Below are 21,384 nucleotides of genomic sequence, written 5' to 3' on the forward strand. Positions count from 1 at the left end.
CCCACCCTGCTGAAGATGAGCCCCATGTGACCCCAGTACAGATACCAGAAAGCACCCAAATTCCCACTGTGGCACATGATAGAACTTGCCTTTTCCTTCACAGCCAACATCAACTAGGGGCCTTTGGCTGGCTGGAGAGTATATTCTTCAGTGGTCTCTCCAATTTCAGCATCCCTCCCAAAAAAACCTGGGATTATGAGAGACTCCAGCAGGCAGAGTCTGGGATCTACAACTATTCCATCAACAGAAAGAAAAAAGGAAGCTAATCCCAGCCACCTACTACTTCTTACCCATCTTTTTAAACCAACTTCAGCATCTTAAATGCCATCACACACGTTTACTAAGGGCGAATGCTCCGGAAACAAAGGACGGGGAAGAAGAGACATGAGGAACTCTGTACTCCTGGAGCTAAGAGATGTGGACTTCCATATAGCTTGTAGCTGCTCCTTTAGAAGTCAAAATTCTATTGGTACCAGGCCTACATCTAATGCTCGGGGGTCTACAGCAGCAGAACACCAGCCATGAAGAATTCCTGAGACAAAACCTTTGGCTCAGAAGGAACAACTACCCAGATCCAATGTCCACATGGCTCAATTGTCAAATTACCGCACAGGAACCTCAGTCACAGCAGCAATAACCTGCCAGGAGAGCCTGACACCAGAGTTCCCTGAATACACCTCTGACAGTCCCTCTCATTCATTACACATCCTCCTCCCCTCCAGTGAAGCTGAGCAGAGAGGGGAGGTAACAGGGCCCCACTAGAGACTGGTGGTCTAGAAGATCTGAGCTGGGAGATACAAACATCTCCCACAACAGGGCAGAGACATGGAAGCAATCATAAAGGAGAGTTAACTTGTGAGAGGAGCAGGATTTTGTGCAGGGAAGGTGAGAAGAAACTCCTTGCATTATGCCAAACTAAAAATGAATTATTCTGACCCCTTTACTGCAGTGGTTATCCAATGACCATTCAATATTTCCACCCTAGGCAAAGACATGTTTTCTGAGAAAGATTTACTATGTTAGCTTGGGCAGTACTTCATAAGCTTATCTTACAGTGAAAACACACTTCAGCAACCAGGATCCAGTGAAACTGCATTATAATCTCATTGTTTTCCTTTCAGCGATTATCTGACAAACCAAAACTGTAATAGTTTTACTTAAAAAAAAATTAGGCACTAGACACAAAAAGCAACTCAAATTAGTTATGTTATTACCAATGAAGTAGATCCAGGACACTTGGAATTTGCCTCCCTCTGTAAGAGATCAGTTTAGGCAGCTTCAATACACACTTACATTTGCCTGACAGGCATTCCTAGGTCAAACATTGCGTTTTTTAAAGCCCCCCAAATTTCCTTTTACAATTCAATTACCGTCACATTAAAAAGTGGCCAAAGTGGACCAAAAATCATCAGACTAGAATTCTGATTACTTATGACAGATCCAAAATTATTTTCATTGGGTTTGCATTGGTCACTGTGGAAATTTGCAATTCTGTCCAAAAAGAATACAATTAAAGATGCAATATCCACTTGCAAATGAAAATATATCACAGTTTCAGATCTCAAACACAACTTACTGAAAAAAAAAAAAATCTCCCTCCCTGGATGGAAAAAGACAAGTTTTGTAAGAAAATAGTTCAATGTTTGCTACTTCAGCTAGAAAAAAAAAATGTACTTGAGAAGCTGGGTTACTCTGCATGGGAGTATTTAAGAATCCCATCAGAAAATACTGTTCTTCAGCTCAGTGCTCAGATACCAGCATAGCTGTAAACCTTTCAGTGGCAAAGCCAACCACTTACTAATGAAACAACACCACTTAGGTTCTCTGATGTCTGCTTCAAGGAGCAGTTTTCAGTATATTATGTTTTAGCACCAAATACATAAGTGGTATAAAACAGACCGATTTATTATAAATATCTCCAGGACTCTGGATCACACTAACAAACGATATGTTTTTGGAACTCTGTCTATATCAGCACACAATAGACATTAGGAAATGAAACTCCTTTCAACCCAAAAGCAATACATGCATACCCAGAGATTTGCTTTGGTTTATACCATTCTGCTACAATCTTAATTCTTAGGGATAACAAGAAGGAAGTGTTGCTGTTTAGAAGAAAGTACAAAGATTCTTCATATTATACAGCTGATGGTTTCTTGGCACAGAACAGCTTTTTTCTTCAGAACACAAACTTACCAAAAGGTAGGGAAGAAGGAAAGTGCTGTTTCACTTGGTACCAGGTACTATCCAAAACTGAAATCTATTTTAAACAACCTATAAGTAGGGTCAGCTAGGAAAGAATCATGGAAAAAGCAGTACTTTGTATTTATATCTCCACAGACAGAGCTTTCCACCAGTGATGGAGGAAAGACAGGTATTTCAGTGCGACAAGATTGCTAAGCCAACAGCCTTGGAATTTAACACACGCAGCCTGTCCAAAATCAGCCTAACGGCTCCCGTGTGCAATGGAAGAGGGCTCTGCAGGTAAGAAGAAAAGCAGCTCCAAACCATGCAGCACTCCTGAGTTGTCTCATCACAGAGCTGTGTGTCTAATGAACAGGACTAACCTCCTTAGAGATGTTTATTTTTGAATACTCATTTAAGCAAACTCACCCTGCCACAGCTGTTCACATCTTAACACCTGAGTACACACACCTGCCTGCCCAAGGGCACGCTGAAGAGAGGACTGGGAGACTTGGATGATTAACATCAAGATTTTTAAAGATGCAAAGGCAGGAGGAGACCCTCAGAGAGGGAGAGGAAAGGCTTAATAACAGATGTGTAGAGCACAGACAAGCATCTGCAGTGGCAGAGCAAAGGCAATGTGGAGAGATGAGTACAGCTGGCTCCCTCAGACACGCAAGGCAGCCAAGCATGTAATTATTTACTTATATTTAGCCACCTCCACAAGGAGGGATGGAGGAGATGGCAGAATGATGAGACAAGAGAGTCACTTTTCCTTAGAACCCTCCAAGTCTGATCCACAGCAAAGATCAACATAATTTTGGGAAGCAGCCATCTAGCCCAACAGATCAGATCGTAGCTGTCTCAGTAGCCACATAAGATTACCACAACCACAGCATGGCTATGCAGACCTCCTGGCCCTCTCATGTCCTTGAGAAGCTGTCAGTCAGCATAGGGGTTGGAAACCTTATTGCAACAGAATTAAACCTACAAAAAATCAGGTGGTGTTGCAGTCTACAGAAATACAGTTCTATTACATTAACAGCAAGCAAAATTAAAATGTTACAAAAACAATTCCATTGAATATTTTGCCTATTTACTTAATGTTCTTCCTTCCTGCATGTGAATTTGTTCCTAAAGTCTGTGTGTCCAATATTACTACTCCATGGAAAATATGTTAGTTGAATGAATCCTAATCTGCTTCATCCTGGAAATCTTGCTGCTAACAATGACCATACTCTGTTTATCTTCACACCCACCATTCGCTCTCAGTATCATGCCCTCTCATTTACTTGACCTAAACTTGTAACTCAAAGGAGAAACATAGGTGAACTCAGGAACATATGGTAATATGCTGAACTTAATCTAATTCCTGTTACCTAATTGCCTAAGTAATTTATTTTTTTCCAGTACTTAAGAAGTCATTTGGGGGTCAAGATAACTTATTAGGGAAGAACAGCGTAAGGAACTTTCCCAACATTAACTTCCATTGCAGGCTTCAGCTTTACAACAAAAGAATAACTGGAGCTTTTTCAGCCTGTAGTACTCAATCACTGCAACCATAAAGCCCAATTTGATCAATACCAATAGAACACTTTTCTTCAGTTGCTATACTGTTTATTCTTCTAGAAATGTATGCTCTCATTTAAGAAAAGTTAAAGCAACAACCAGAAGAGCTAGATCCAGAGACCCACAAACATGAACTTGGGATAAACTAATACAAAGCTGTCTCGAGCAGCTGAAATGGCTCCAGCTTCTCTGCTGGCTTTCCAGGCTTCAGCAGAGTGAAACTGATCTGATTTTTGACAGTTCCACCTCAAGGATTTCTATTAAAAGCCGTGTAACTGAGAAGATTTCCTGGTGAGCTTTCGCTCTGCTGTGGCCTAGAAATGTTAAGAGCTAAGCAGTGGAGACGATCCATCTCCAGAAAGCTGCAGGCTAGGAAAAAACAGTGAAGCTTCTTAAAAGCACTCAGAGTGAACGGGAGCCTCTGAAGAGGAGGGAGAAGAACACTTGTTCCTTCCAGTGGCCAGTGACGTTGGTGGACTCCAATCTCCCAGACTTCATGGCAGCTAAACTGAAAGAAGGGCGAGCCTGAGCAGAGCAGAGGGTCAGCATGTAATCCAGATTTTTGTCACCATCATTTCCCTACCAGAGCTGGCCAAGGAGAGGAATAGTAGTAACTCTCTGAACTCTGCCGGGGTCAATACGAGACACCGATAACTGCAGGACCCCAGGTGCCAGAGGAAGGCACAAAAGGCAAGTAGGCACCCTGTCAAGCTTAAAAGAAGAGAGAGAACACAAAAGCACAAGAGGGGACATGGAAGTGCATGAGAAGGTGCAGAAGTGCATAACAGAGACTAAACTCTGCATTATAAATACATTTTTCTATTTTGTTAGAAAGATCCAAAAACCCTTCTAAAACCTGACTCTAGAGCATCATCTTGCAAAAAGAAAGGCTTGATGCCATTATTAAAGAACCATACAGTGAATTTACCAAACACCACCCTTTCAGTTAAGCCAAGCAATCCTGAAATACTCAAAATACAACCTCCAGTCAGCAGCAGTGTGGACACCAAGCAGTTTCAGGTTACCATTTCTGACATTATCAGGACAACTGGAGACTGACAGTCACATTTGACTTGAAAGAGATAGACCACTGTCCACCTGGTGAATGCTGAGCAGACAGGGAGACATGAGCAAGTCCTGCAACAGCTTCCTAATTCTGTTGACCCTACCCATTATCCATTGGTTACTCGGTTCACGTGAATCTAACTCAGCCTCTAAATGAGCAATTTCTGTTCAAAGTTCATTACATCAAGGCAGTGAGCAAGCTTCGGACATTCGCATATCCAAGCTCTGATTTGCAGTACTGTAGGTGTAAGTGGAAATCCTGAACAAACACAACTCTCTGATTGCTGCCAGGGCAGCCAGTCCACTAGCTTGATGACTTCCACCCCCGTGGGAAGCAGGATATTCTGTGTATCTGGTGTAGTAAGATCTCCCGTGAGAAGAGTTGAAAAAAGCTGAACAAGCTGGTTGGGCAAGGATAGTTTTTGGCATAGTGCCACAGTTTTACAAACTTTTATTTGAATATCATTTTGCTAAAGAAGGGCTGAGGCACTTTTATGAGAACAGCTGCCATTCTCATGAGTGCAAGTAGCTGCTACTGTTCAATTGCCGACGATTCTTTATCAGAGAAATCTGATTCCAATATTTAACAAGAACTCACATTTGTAGGAAACTCATGTGACACACAAGTCTGTGTAGGGATACAGTATCATAAACCATTCCGTACAGAACATTTTGCACTTTTCCCAGGTTGAGAGATACAGAGAGTTTCCATTTTTTATTACATATTGAAATGGAGTATAAAGAAAATCCTCCTACTGCAGTGAAAAGTCACAGAAATAATGTATTCTAGGTCAGTACTAAGTGATAAGATAAAAGTTACATGACCTCTTTTGCAGTAGTCAATGTGAATGAGGATTAAGGAAAAGAATTACAGTCCTGGCAAAGGTCATGTTGACTGGTGAATGAGTTCTGCGGACAGTAGTGACACGGAGTAAGTTGAGGTCTCAGGGTACAACACAGAGGACTTGCATGCCAGTACCAAGCACTACAGGGAATTAACTTTTTCTGTGTACACACTGGTGGTTCACACTACTGTCAGGATGCTATTGCCTTGTTCTCTGCCTGCTTTCAAAAGGGCACAGAAATCCCAGAGAGGGTTTGAAGGACACTACTAAGGGAGCTGAGAAATTTTATTCAGAGTGCTCATTCTTACTGTCTTTTTAAGGAAAAAAACCAAAGAGTTTGTTCAGCATGTAGATATTTACACTTTGGAAATACAGCTGAAATGCAAGAGGAAAGGATATTTTCAACTTTGCAAGACCAAGTACCAAAACTTAACATTCAATTTTTGGAATAGGACAATATTGGTTTTTGTGTAGAACCAGGTGCTGGGGAGGAGAATGGCTGTCACTTCCTCATCTAAAGACTTTTCGAAGATAATCTTTAACCCCATTCCTTTGCAAGAAAAGTCCAGATAACCAGAGCAAACTTGTTTGATCAGGACAGTTTCTAGCAGAGTGACACCAGTTATGAAGTTCTATTTAAATATCCCTGAGCAAAGCAAGACTGACCCACTTTTATGTGCACAAGAAAGTACATGGGCCAAGAATAAGGCTGAATACAATGGTCTCTTCACTTCCATGGACTTCCCTCTTGCTTATCCTGTCCCTTCTGGGGATGCAGGAAGCGAGAGGCAGGAAGCACAGCTCTCATAACAGCAGCATTTAGTGAAGACAGATCCAACATCTGAGTCTAAGGCTGCAGACTTGTGCATAATAACAATTTCCACCAGTTTGCCCTAAGCCCCACAGAGGCACAAGAAATCCAAGGTACAATGACTTCAGGGAAATTCAGTCCCTCAAATCTAGGCCATAATCAGTGTACACAATGTTTCATGCTTCAGAGCTTCTGACAGCAAGGGCCAACCCCAAAATTCTTTGCCCCAGCATGTAACTAGAGATGGAGAGGGCAACTGTGCTCTGAAGAGGAACAGAGCCATGAGAAGGGATGGGACACAGGCCAAGGTAGAAAAGACATCAAAACAGTCTGCACTCCCAGAGTGCTCTTATTCGAATGACATGTCTACTTTTATTCTTCATGGTTCATTCTGACCATCGGCATCAGAACAAATGAGCCAGCAGAGATATTGCACAATACTACTCCTACATGAGAAAGGACAAAAGGCATCTTGCAATTGAGAGCAGAAAACTGCAGGGCTTGTGTTCATGAACAAAGATTTGAGCACAGTCTAAACCTGGCTCTGGGTTTTTTGCCCAGAGTAAGTAAAATTTACTTTCGATTCCATTACAGTAGTTATGGATATTTTTCACTGCCAGAAATCTCATGGGTTTTTTGTTTAGTGTGAATTTTGGGTAGGTCTTACATATGTAGATGGATCTTTTCATAAATATACACATACACACACATATATGTATGCAAATACATACATACATAAAGTGCACATGGGAACATGATAGACTGTTTCTTGATTTTATTTCATTAATATAGTATCTTTGCTAGCATCTTTGGCCAGCTTGAAACCTTCCAAAAACCCTTCCAAAAAAGGAAGAAAGCCCACCACAAGTGTTCATTTAAGACTTGTGCTGGCCACAGAAAATTTCTCCTGCCCCCTTCTGTGCATAAGGCTATGCAATGAGGCTGCGTGATAAACCCTGCAAAGCAATGCTCTCAGGGAAAGCAAGTAAAGCCCTGGGTTTGGTGGGTCAGGAAGAAATCCCCCTGTGAATCCCAACTTCCACCCACTTCTCTGTTTTACTGCAGTAGCTGTTTCCAGCAGAAGGGACACAAAATGAAAGAAAAGGCTTGTATGCAGGAAGTTCAACAAGCAGCAGCCAAGCAGCTCTCCCAGGAGAGGCCCACGTTAGGCAGGGAAGGGCACCTCCACTCACCCCAGCCCAACCTGCCAATGCTTTCTGCCTCTGATGCTGGCACCACATTCCAGTGGATGGCCTTAGGAAGTCCAGCAGATTTTGCCTTCTAAGATTAAGTTCTGTCTTGAAAAAGTGTATGTTTGGTACTTCTAAAAAAGCATTTTGATCCACACCTGTGAAGGCTGAATTTGGCAGGATTTTGTCTTTTTTTCACTACAGTTATCAGCGATGCTAGAATAACTATAGCTGTTTTCCAGGCAAGACTTAAAATCTGGATAAGTGATGATACGAGAAATTGTATGAAGGACAGGAAACAAGCCAAAGCAATCATCAACTACTCAAAAACACCTTCAGAAAAAGCAGCATCATAAACTTTATATGTATAAAAAAGGGAGGGCATTAAAAAGCAGAGAAAGAAGAAAGTAGGGAAAACTCCATATGGGTTACATGGCCAAAGAAGCTGAAGCAAGTATTAAAAGAGGTGATAGCAAAACACAAACTCAGCAGAAGTCTAACTGGCACATCCACACCAGCCACAAGGCTTGTTAAGGACGAATATGGAAAGGCCTTGAAAACAAAAGAAAACAGTTGGCTTAGGAACCAAGTGGAAAAGTTGGATTTCAACTGTGCAGACAATAAGCTGATCTCACATTTGTCCTACAAATATTCTCCAAAGACAGAATCAAATGGCAAAACCCACTCAGATGGCACATATTTTGAGAGATGACTTGATAACCTCAAACACAGGTCACTCCAGAGCATCTCGAGGAACTATAATGCACCAAAAAAAAAAAAACTCTCATCAACTCTTTAAACTAAAGCACAGTCACACAACTAAAGTAAAATACTGGCTTAAGCCTGTATTTTTTTAGATGCTGGTATCAAACTAGAATGTACTTCTACAATGTTTAATTTGGCATTGCTATCAGAAGCAACAAAGATGCAACAGACACAACACGTGACTCAGGAGAATTGTTGAGTCCAAGTGGCCCAATAGACTGTAAAACAGCTGGGGTTAAAAACCACCTGTGTAAAACATCTACAGACAAGATTAGTAACTCCCAAATCAAGCTGTATCCTGGAAAGGAATGGAACAAGATATGAGTTGGTTCACGTGCCTTGGCAGGAACTCAACACTGGAGATACCCAGAAGGAAATAGAATCACAAACTGGTAAGGTCGCAGGTCCATTCATGAGGTGAAACCAATGTTTTGTCATAAAAACTACAACACTTCCTTTCAAATATTATTTCCTGTTTTATTAACAGATGGGTGTGAAAAATGGAAGTCTACCAACAGAACAGGCAGGGGTCTGTGCATCTTCAAATATCTCAGGAAAACACAAGGTGTTAAATAGGACAGCTTTACAACCACCACCAAGATTTGTCAGAGTCTAACAACTACTTAGGTCCTGAGTACTGCCATCTTTTCTGGACAACTGGGGCAAGCAACAAGAACACACCAGAATATCTGTCCCAGCAAACCTTTCGTGAGCAGCTGAAGGCACATGTTAAATGTGCCAATTGTCAGAATCCTTTCAACACACAGCTCTTCAGGAAGGGATTTAGTACTAGAAAGGACATGCAAAGAGCTGCCTAAGCGTTAGTCTTGGGACAGGGGAGCCGATTTTATTTTGCCCTGAGCAACACTTGATGGCTTGGATGGAATTCAGATTCAGAATAAAATAAGTTTGCCTTCAAAACAGATCGCATAATTGGCTTTAGGTTTTACTGCAATTTTCTTTTTAAACGGACCAAATCTTTAAGTTGCTCATAACTCAGCTGTTTGAAAACAGCAACAAACCTAACTGCCCCCAAGGAAATATATTCTTATCCCCAAACTGAGACACATAGATTGGCCAGCCAAGCTGCAAGGAAGGAAACCGCTACAGCAGCATCTTGAATTAAACAGCAACCAGCAGTCCCCAGACCGCCCTGAGAACTGCAAATCTAAAGGTATGACTTCTGTTTCGCAGATTTGCTTTGCACCAATCAAAACTACATAAGCCCCAGCCATTAATATCCATTCAAAACCATGAAGACAGTTTAGCAGAAAGGGATAGAAGTGATAAGGCATTAAGCTTTTATGCCTGTATTTTATATCTCACAGCAAAGCGAGGCAACCAAGTAACACTTCAATAGTTTGCTCAAATAAAGGCCTAAATCAGCAATCTGATCTACTCACCCTTTTCACCAGTATCCAGGGAAAGTTTCTTAATGTCATCAGTCAACATATCCTGCAAGTGGTCTTGTCCATGCTCTGCATCATTGTCATCAAATTGAGCTTCTATAATGACATCCGGACTTTGAGCATCGCCTTTTGCTGTCTCTTGTGGAATGCAAGTCCCCAACATATCCTCAGGGACGTCTGATTCATGTGTGACTTCTGTTTCTTTGTCACTACCATCTGGCTTTATTACCTGAAGGAGCAGGGGATTAAAAAAATAGAGGCAAGCTAAATCAGTGGACTGAAGAAAGAAAACATTATCTTTCCTTTTTCACTTGCATCCCCAAGGAGCTGACAATGAATTGTGGGTGGCTGGTGGCACACTGCAATTGCCGTGTAATTAGCCACAGATATTGCACAATCAAAAGAGGTACCTCAGTAGGGTAAAGACTGGAACTGCATAGCTTTTGCAATACCTCAACTGTGACAATAATGTATCCAAAGTGTATCTAGAGCATAACCATAGAGTTCCTGCCAAGCCTCTAATCAGCTCTGCAGAAGTTAGGAGTAAACACAGGCAGGGAGGAGGATACACTACAATTTAATGAGTTGCTTAGACCATTGTTCACCAAGATACACTAATCATCCCAGGACGTCCCAAAACTTAAGCAGTTCCAGTTGATCATGTCAAAGCTCCTCCACACAATTAGCAACAGACTGAAAAAGCACAGATTAGAGAACATGGTGCCCTGTGACGTGTGAGAGAACTGGACTGTGGCAGCTTGGCACAGCACCAAGCTTTACATTTATTTTAAGCTCTGTTTTTATTGTTAAGGGAACTCTATTATTGCCATTACTTATACAAATCTCCAAATTAAATTACTGAAGAAGAGCCCAAGTCCCAGTGAAGCAGACAACAGGCCTGGAAGGCATCCCTCATGTGACAGGGGCAGAAACTGCTCCAACTCAGCATACAATGACCAAAGTGGTAGATACCTTGGACACACAAGCCTTTACCAACATCCTTCATGCAACCAACAGTGAGCTGCAAACACCTACACAGCTGGAGATCCTAGATCCAGGTTTCAGTTTCCAAAATGTTTATGTTTCACTTAAGCAATAGTACTTCAGAGTGAGACGAAAATCAGTACAGAATAAGAAATAACCTACTAAACATTAAAATTACAAAGACACTGGGTGACTCCATTCCAATGCTCTCCTGGTGACTGAGCTCCCCTCCATCTGGTGCTGGTGTTTGCCAGGCAAGTAAATCCCCGGAGATACTCCTCCAAGGTCCCCAGCCCTCAGCATCATAACCCAGTATACAACAGCAGCAACTCATGCCACCAGCAAGACAAGTGAAGGGCCCTTTAAAAAATGCAATAAAACAAGAAGAACAACTTTTTTGTAACATACTTTATATGATCTATAGAGTTGCTAGAAATAAACATAAATATGCTCAACAGGTGCTACCTGAAGGCAACTAACTATTCCAAGCAAGAAAATGTAAGTCAAAAAGCTCCACAAATTATTCTTTAGTAACTAAAAAGCGAATATATCAGATCAGATGCCTGTACAGGGAATACTTTCACAACTTTACATACACAGAGCTACAGTCATGCTCTCAAAGCAGTATCCATTTCTTTGAAAGCTTTTCACAATACATAACAGAAATAAAATCAATTTTTAAATGGGGCTAAATTCAAGTCTTTAAAAATAAAAAACTCAAATGACAGTGCTTTGAACTCTTGTTACCTTTTGTGACTCTTCTTTCCATCTTTATTTTCATTTTTTAACATGTATATAATTTGTTACCATAGCAGATTTTGACTCAAACATTAAATTGCGAAAAAAAGGGAAAAAGTTTGGCAGAAGGTGGGGAAATGGCTGATTATTAAACCTGGCTACATTTGGTACATAAAATTCTGACACACAATGGTCTGGGCAAGAACAGTCTATTAGATTAGAGAGCTGACAAAGCTCCACACGCTAGTGACTCTGCCAGTGTACCTATCCAAAAAGAAAACCAGTGTCAACAGTAATGCTTGGACCCTACCATGGTCAGATGTGGATGCATTCAGCTCTTAAATTTCAATTGCACCAGATGTGTGCAAGTGTGCAACTGCAGCAGGAGTTCATTTTCTTCAACCCCTTCAAGTTTTGCCTGCATTTTTTTCTCTCCCAGTCCTTCTTTGGAGAGTGTGAGATGGGTTTTGGGTCCTAAATTAGTATGTTTTCTATATGTAAAGCAGCAAACAACATCAAATATATCTTACAACAGGAAAGGCTTCTCTAAAGATGTGGCACTGGAAGGGTTATGCTTGAAGTGGTATTAAAGAAGGTAGCAGATACAGATTTCATTTTTAATGCTTTTCATTTAAAATGCTGTGCTTCCCCCAAGCTAGAGGACACACACTGCTGCCACCAGCAGCTCAATACTCCAGCTGTGACTACCTAAATCCTCAGTCCCACATTTCCTTATGGATTTGCAAAAGAATTTTTAAGTAAAGTTTTCCAGAGTCCACAAAATCATGACCTCCACACAGAGTAGATCAGCAAAATGTCCAGATGCTGGCAAGCCTGGGTGATAGGAGTTGTTTTCTTTTAATGGCCAAGACAGATCACTTAGGCTGACCTCATACATAACAGAGCAGGGAATTTCACCCACAATTTCTCGTATCACACCAAAAATTTAGGGAAGCTGCACATCACAAGACTGGAAAGCTGCATAAGACTTTACAAAATCGGGAGCTCAGTGGATACAATTACTCCATTTAAGATGATCAGAGATGCTGGCCAACATGAGCTCATCACACAGATTCCAAAGAGCAGGATCCTTTTGTCTATGAGCAGCAGAAAATCCAACCATGACATATTAAGCATTTCTTACAAGTAGCATCTCAGACTCAAGAATCTGATGATACTGCACTCTCCTGTTTCTTCTTAGATTATTGCAGCTTATCCATGGCATAATGCACACAGCTAGAACGGGTCAGTTCTGATCACAGACACAGAGTAAAGCAAATACACAATTGGCTCAGTCTATCATGTAGTCATATGTGCAGTACAGAGTCCCATTCCCTGGCAATGCAGCTGACCCTGCATGGACCAAGAAAAATGGGATTCCCCTTCCTTGCATATGCATGAAATGTATGACCCCACTGACATGCAAACATCATTAAAGGCCCTTAGAGGACCTTAACTTCCTGATCTGGGAAATAAAATATCAACCTTATGGTTGTTATTTTTATATGCTCTTTAATAATAATTTAAAACAAGTTTTAATAGACATTTTGATGAAAGACAGTTGTTTATTTGAGTTTCTGATCCTGAAGAGAGTGTCTGAATAGGTTTTCTTTCAGCTTAAAACAGTCATCTATCACTGAACAAGCATCAAGTTTCTGTCCCACAGTGAATGGTTTAGTTTGTAAAGTCATAGCTGACAGAACACAAGATTTTTGAATGAAAATCCCACTTCAACCATAAGTGTAATAAAAACCAGCTAGTGGGCAAAAACATCCTGGCATGGACCTGTACAATCTGGACAGGAGAGCATCCAGCCCAGCCTTGAAGTAGCAATTGAATGACCAATTGTCCTTACTCAGGAGGAATTTGTTCCAACAGAAAACTGAACTGGGAATCTGTGCATCTGAAAGCACAGGGGTTAGCTCCTGTGCTACAGAAGAAACGGCCTTCTCTGCCAGAATCTCATATCTGTCCTGTTAGATCCCAGCTTTTCACAGACTTTCCACCTAAACCTCCACCCAAGGACAAGGCCCAGGCCTGTTTACTCTCAGATCAGGTATAGAGTTTTTGCTGCTGCCTCCTCAGTGTCTGTAAGTGGCCAAACTTGACCAGTGATTTTCAGTAATCTTTGAGCTATTATCCCCCAGGCTCTTTCCAATAAATGCACCAAGCCCCCAAAGTGTTTAAGCCTGACACTAACAGGTTTGCTTTTCTTTCCTATTTATCTCTGATCCTTACAAGCAATCCATGAATCCTCATAGATCTGAAGAAGAGACATGGATGACTGCTAAACTAGACACAGCTGGATGAATGCACATTGCATGGCTAAAAACTGCTAAAAACTTTCCACGCAGGGTCACTGCTTTCAGTGGAGCCTCGTGCAGAGACCTCCTACACTAAAAGCATCCAGCAGGTGAGAAAGCAGAATCACCTGCACTACAGCTGGTTTGGACACAGATTCAATAAAATTTTAATTCTTCAGTTCGCTCAAAAAGCTGGTATTAAAAAGAGTATTTCCATAAGGATACTGAGGAAGAATGGAGATTAAATAGCTCAAACCTTTTTCTACATAAGTCAGTCAAAACCCAGTAAAGTGTCTCCTAATGAGTATTCAAGCCCAGAATGTGTAACTTGCCCAAAAGATTTTAGAAGTGACAAGCCATTAGTGGTAACTCTCTTCACTAGGACAGACATGATGCACAAAGAGGCTCCTCATGTACAGAAAGGAGCAGTCCACTCAACAGCAAGTGGGAGCTGAAGAAGGTTCATGGCACACAAAGAACTCACATTAAACGGGGAGGACTGAATATGGGAACAGCTAGAAGGAAAACAAGGTGCTAGCCCAAGCCTACTTTCTGAGGTTTGCAAACCAAGGTAAGATGCCTTTCTTTTGAAAAATACTTTGATCAAACACAAGTTCTGCTTTAGCCAAACAAAAGTCATTATGTTCAATACTGGGTAGGGAGACAAAGTTTAGGTCAGAGCTACTGGTCCCCTCTGCAGCTGAGTCTTGGTTAAGCAACAGGTCTCAGAAACAGGTTAGAAGCGGTTATTTCAAAAGGAGGACAGCTGAAAACAGGGGCTTTGGACCAAACTACCATCCCCTCGTTAAAAGGACGGTTGCTACCACAACACTAATACAAACACCACATTTCATACCAGTGCTGTGAACACCTGCATCTATTCGTCTCCCAGCTTTTGCCATTTTAAACAGGCTTCACTTAAAAGCTGGTTCCCTAATGTTCCCTCATGAGGGAGTAGGAACGGAGCCTGGCTAACACGAGGATGCAGTCACAGCTCATACATACATACTAGAGCCAAGCTACCATAAATATTGTGAGGAAGAGCTTTGCTTTTCAGAAAAGAGTAACCAAACAAAGGCTGGCTCACTCTAGCTCCTTCTTGGATAGAGAAAAGATGGCACTTACAAGAAAAGAAACACCTGTCCCAAGCACCCTTTCTTCTTTTCATAATCCCACATACACCAAACAGTACTGGCAAGACAACAACTCAGTAAAAGCGACTAGTCTCAGTAGGAACAGTTATGGCATTACTTTTAAAATAACAATAATGTTATACTGAGGGGGTTTGTTGTTGTTTGGAATGGGATTTCTTTTTACAATCTTTTAATTCTAAATCACTGGAAACACTTGCTAACAGCCCCCAGGATAGCTATTTTATAATAACAGCACATTATAGTTTACATTTCAGACATCACATTGGATGCAATAATCATACAAACATCCATATTAAAATCTCTCCCTCTTGATCAGGAAAAGAGTACTTTCTCCTCCCCAATGGACTCTGTTGTTCCCAGATGTCACACACAGTTTTGTCACAGCAGTCACTACAATACCATCCTGCTTGTGGATTCAAAGGGTAAATGATCTGAGTACACAAAGGCTTCTTGGAAACAGTGACTTTACAGAGTCTGCTCTGACTTGCACCCACTGCAGTAGGTGAGAAGCGGAAAAGAAACAAATGAAATCTAAGGCTTGTGTTTCAAAAATAAAATACAGAGACAGATCTGCAGTATGGCCATCAAACCTGTTGAAACCCCAAAGCCATCTTGCCTGCCCTTCCCAGAATCCTGCAACTCCTCTGCTTAGACTAACCTGCAAAGTGAGTTTTTACTGTAGAGTTAATTCAAATAATCATGCTTAGTGAACATCCACGTTTAGTTCAACCTGAGCAGACAGCCCTACATCCAGGCTTGTCAGGCAGCTGCACAAGAAACAGAATTAACTGCAGAAAAAAACCCCATATCTCCAAACAGCCACCTCAACTCACTACTTCTTTCTACTTCTACCAATAAACCTCATTCCTAAGCTGTTCACTCATCTCTCTGTGCTTCAGGCTGTACCAAAGCAATCTGGGTTACAGCATGTTCCTCCAAGTCCATCTGAAGTCCTTCTCCTACCATCTTGCACAAATAACCAGAAAAACAAGTGGAAAAGCATCAACAAGGAAAATTCTCAAGACTGACCTTTCTGAATCCTAAAGCTAAAACAAGAACTGTCTCCACACCATGTATTTCCATTCCCTATCTGGTCTCTGACCTGTCATTTCCCTCTGAAAGCTCCCCATTCCCATTCCCTGGCCCTCAGCCCACACCTACAGTCTGCTTCCAAACATGTTTATCTACACCTCATTATCACTGACCAGGAGACAGTCACCTCTGCCCCGTCTCTCCTGAGTCTATTCCTGCCTTCACCCCCTTCCTGCCACTTCTCTGTGCTCTCCCTGGACCCATCTCTCCCAAGTCTTGCTCTTGCACCGCTGCCTGTAGGATACACAGTCCTAGGATCAGGACCATGTTTCCTCAGGTCCATTTCATCTGGTTCTCCTAACAGGATAAACAGCTCCATCTGTACGCTCCTGCATTTTGTACTCTCTAACTGCTGAGAAGCAGGAAAAAGTTGTCAGAAGTAGCTGTCCCTGCTCAGCACAGGTTCCCCACCTGCCATGAATCAACCACTGCTGAGGGTAACGGTGTCAGAGATGTGGGGAAGGACAAGGTCCTTGATTCCCTTGCAGGGAACACAGTACCACCTCCTTTGTAGGCAAGCCAACCTGGAGTGCTGTTGGGAGTCGCTACCAAAGATCTGGGTATTACTAAACACAGATCAACAAACTTGTTCCACACTTTCCACTCCTGCTGCCACCCCCGGGATTTGATTTGGTGCTAAAAACACAGCCTCTATTTTCAGAATACCTCCTTATACTGCACTGACCTTCCCACACACATTCCCCAAGGCACAGAAGTCCCTGGAGCAGAAGTGATACAGCAAACACCTCATCTCCCAGCTTCCCAACCCACATGCTATTCTATAGAGCTAGATGTTGTCACACTTAAAGCACTGATGAATCCTCAGCCATAGCCCATATATATAGATCTCTCTATACAGCAAATCCTCCAAGTGAGAAAAGTTTGACCCCAGGGAAGCACAAAAGATTCACTTCAGCACCCAGCCTTAAACAACACCCAGGAATCAACCTTCCCCTGCACACTCAAAATTCAAAGACGCACAAACAGCTTTTCCATCTCCTACCAGCAAATTCTTTTCACAAAAGAGGCCCTTAAAACTGGCAGCCTCCCTGCTGGACCCCAGTGAAATGTTCCTTGTACCTTGGGTCTTTGTATTGCCTGCTCCTCACAAGACCTCCCACTTTGGTGCATCTCATGAGCTGTGTGTTGCACTCCAGGCCACAGTGAACTGGAAACAAGAGTGTAATGCACAGGGCCCAGCTCTGAGGTTGCCAGAACATATTGGTTTGAAACATCACAGAAAATATTCGGCTCCATATTTTCAACAGTAGCCAGGAAGAAAATGCATGGAACAGTTTTGAGAACTCTTTTTCAAAAGTCATTTAAATCAAATTATGCCCCATCCACACCGGCAGCAAAACCCTCTCTACTAACTGGAACCAGTTTTCTTTTCTTGTCTGTGTGTTCTTTTCTTTTCGGTTTAACTTTTTTTTTTTTAAAACTGTCTCCCAGCCATCTTTTTCTGGTAATGTGCACAGGCACTGCAACAGTACAAAAATGGTGCCAGGACAAAACCTATGATGCACAGTCCCCAGAATAAATCACTCAAGAGGGGTGGATTAGAACAAGAGAGCAACATAAGGTTACATCTTCAAAGGTACGATTCTCTGAAATCCCTGCACTTTCAGCAAACTACTGCAAAAAGATACCCAGTTTGTATCCGATGTAAAGAAGCAGACAGGCTTTTGGATCATTTGCAAATTCAAGACAATACCATGAATCAATACATATTTTAAAAGATGTAATAATTACACAGTGCTTGCATGTAATCAGAAAAGAATCTACTTGTGCTGAGTGTGTATCATTTGAAAGCTGCAATGCCAAGCAAATCCACACTGTTGGCTTGCACAAACCAAAGTATTATCCATTACTGCCTTTTTTTTTCAAACAATACAAGCATGTACAAAAAACATATTTCCTGGAAACAATGAAACTCTTTGAAGATTTATTCAACATTTCACAAACCAAACAAGCCTGTACCCGCACGTGCCCGTAAGAAGAAAGTGGGCTGACAATGCAAACAAATCAAAAAGTACTGGAAGGGCTATCCAAGATATTTGCATACCTATACCTCCCAAGGGTTTGAAGTTTTTTTCAGAAATGTATAAAAATTATTTCCCATGTGTCTAAGAAAATCTCTTAATGGTGATCAACACTTTAACTTATCAAGGCAGGAAACAAACAAATCAGCCAAGCATCTACACGTTGGCAGTCATACCTTAAGCCCCTCGCTTGCAGTTTTTGTTCCTTTTGATTGGGTCCTAAATGCCAGCTCCCAGGGGTCTCAGCCCCACACATGATGTGACATACTTTCAAAGCCCCAGAATGGGACACCTGGGACAAAACACACACTGTTCAGGAAGTGCATGGGGGCCAAGAAAAGCAATAGAAATTTCCACAGTTAACGTGCATTACTGGTTGCCAGTAAGCCTCTTATTATGAAAACCCATAATTGGAAACTGTCATATTACAGAACAATTTATGGAAGTTTTCGGACTCTGTATGCCCCAGTGGGAACTTCCTTTGATTGGTGTGTTCCATCAGCCCAGGTCTTCTTATTTATTCACACAGTGGGATAAGAGCATCAGGAACCTAAACAAGTCATCGCTGAAGCATCACTGAGACTCCCACTCTAGGAGTGCTTCAAAGTAGTTCTTCATTTCTTAGCCTTTCCAGTCATCCATCTTCATGGCTGCATTCAGTCAACTGCTGGACTGACCTGTCTTTATTTCTTTTTATCTTCTGCAGGAACATTCTTGCACTTGTTTTGTGTTCCACTGCTCCTCTGAGGATATGAAAGGCATTAAAATGCAGCTCCTCTGGGCTGACTGCATCCCACTATACCTGTCTCAGAGCTTGGCAAAATTAGTTCCTACTCCTATGGTCTCTACCTTGTCACACCAGTGAAACTGGCACCTACATTAATTTCTAAATCAGATTTCAATTGCATTAAAAGATGGCTAGAGCCAAGAACAACAGCCTCCCTCAGCGCCAGCACAATACTGTTAAAGTCACCTGCACAAAACCACCCATTGCTTCCTTTGCAAATAGTCATGGTTTGGTGTCAGGGTAAGGAGATTTGATAACAGGTGATGAAGACACATTCCAGGAAACTTTTAGCAGCAGAAGACTGGAAATCCACTTTAGCATTACATTTTCCATGCAGGAGCCAGCAGGTACCATCTGACAGAGTGGTTCTAACTATGAGCAGCTCCATCCTCTAGGAAATGGACTGAGACGTAACTACTGAGCTACCTGCGTTTTGCCATGCTGTACTGCTGCCACTTCCAGTCACACACACCAAGACCACTATGAATCCAGTACCTTCCCCATCACCCCAGGACAGGCTGGAAAGGATTTGTGCTCAGGGGAAGCTGTGGGAGAACAGGGGCAGCCAGGCTGAAGAGGACCACCCGAAGAAGAAAGGAACTGGAGGAGATAATCCCTGCAAGCACGGTAAGTGGAGGAAAAGAAAAACAGATGGTTCACTGGGGAATAAAAGAGAACAGCTTCCTCAATTGTTGAGACCTTTCTGCGTCCTTTAAAATAATTTCTGAAGAGAAGGCAAGCTGTGAGGCAAATGTACTCCTTCACTTGACTTGATATCAGCAAATTCTGACCCTGGACAGAATCTCACTGCAAAATACAACACCAAGGGATTGTGGAAAAGAAGAGGGAGATGACAGCAGCACAATTTTGCTCAAAGATTCCTGCAAATAGGCTGGGTTCTCAAACTGAGAAGGCTCACCTATGAGCTAAAACTGCTACAAATCCATTTATTTGGGCAAGGAGTCCTTGAATGCCTAGCTAGAAAGTGCAGGTGGGACTGACTTTATTAAATCACTATGACAGGCAGGAAATCCTAGGCTTCCATATCTGTCTTAGACTTTCAACAAGTTCCTTACAAAGTGCACAAGGAAAGTAATCCTGCTCAAGGAAAATAATCCTGCTCTCAGTTGCCCATGACTTTTGGAAACTCACTCAAGCCAAGCTGCCAAGTTTGCAGCACTTGACACTGTGCTAGACAGACCTGCACACTTTGTCCTGAAGATGTTACACCTGAATTTCACACGGCTGGCAAGGCAAAGTCCAAGTGTGAAAAGAAGGTTGAAAATAGCAACGCATGCACATGTGGTAACAAACACAAATATCTGAACAATTTTCATATATTAAGAATTTATTAAGTATTTTAGGTCACTCTGCTCCACAGGTATTAAAGAAGACCATGCCAAAAATCCCACATTAAGGCAGCTGGGGGAGGCAGGTGTCCCAGGAGAAAGTGAGGGGGTATTTCCCCACTCAGAAGATGGGGATGATATTTGGTTTACATGCACATGTGAGGATCAATGTTTTCAAATACTTCAAAGCATTACTTAACTCTTGAGGTCTTATCAGAGACAGTAACACATCAGTAAGCTTTCTATGAACAGAGGGAAGCTTTCTTTCTTCTTCCCACCCAGGGACCAAGGCTTAACCACAGAACATGTCCAGGGTTTCAGAACCCTAGATTTCACAGCAGGAACTCATATAATCAAAGACCAGCATTAGTTTATTTTCAGCTGCTGCTTGAAATCAAGACAGAATAGAAACAAATGTCACACAGTTCTAAAAACAAAACATCACTTATTTTTTCTATTGTTGGGATAAAAAAAGATTCTTATTTCCACACAAAGCTAACAGGCTCATCACTAAACAGAGCAATTATTGAATTCCTATTTAAAGATGACCTCAGACATCATTCAGTTGTATCACACCTGGAGGTATCATTAGAACAGCAAAACAGAAGCAAAACATGAATGACTTCACAGTTATAATGACAGCATAGCTATCTCTTCATAGGTTTCAGACACTGACCAACAAGAATTTTTGACAATTTGGTTATCCATGCCTTTCCAAAATCAGTTCATACATTGGACAAAACATTTAAAACCAGAATTCTAACTAGTTTAGAACCAAATTCTCTGATTCCAAAATGTTTAGATAATTGTCTATTATAATAACAAAAATCCTTGCAGTTTTCATAAAAACTTCTTCACTGAACTCGCCTCCAGCAGCAAAACTAGTTCACCAAGGTGTACTCTGGAACCTTTCTCCTGTGACTTTTTCTTATTATGCAGCTTCATTGATACACACACGACAGCAACACTACCAAAGAACTGATCTCTTTTTAAAAGTGAGCACACAACCTGCCACAACAGAAGGAAACTCTAGAAGAAAAGGCACAAGAGCACAGTCATTGGTCTGTCTCCAGGGAATTGGTATGTCTGTCTATTCC

At 41.7% G+C, this 21,384-nt stretch overlaps 1 protein-coding gene across 1 annotated transcript in view; it reads right to left on the minus strand.

Annotated features, from left to right (window-relative positions):
• Window positions 1-21,384, minus strand: part of DIS3L2 (DIS3 like 3'-5' exoribonuclease 2) — a 184,125-nt gene that overhangs the window by 118,083 nt on the left and 44,658 nt on the right. Inside the window, exon 4 of the mRNA XM_017727008.1 lies at window positions 9,833-10,067. Coding sequence (XP_017582497.1) covers window positions 9,833-10,067 — 235 coding nt within the window. The remainder of the gene's footprint in view (window positions 1-9,832; window positions 10,068-21,384) is intronic.

Source organism: Corvus brachyrhynchos, unplaced genomic scaffold, assembly GCF_000691975.1.
Source record: "Corvus brachyrhynchos isolate BGI_N302 unplaced genomic scaffold, ASM69197v1 scaffold162, whole genome shotgun sequence".
NCBI lineage: Eukaryota > Metazoa > Chordata > Aves > Passeriformes > Corvidae > Corvus > Corvus brachyrhynchos.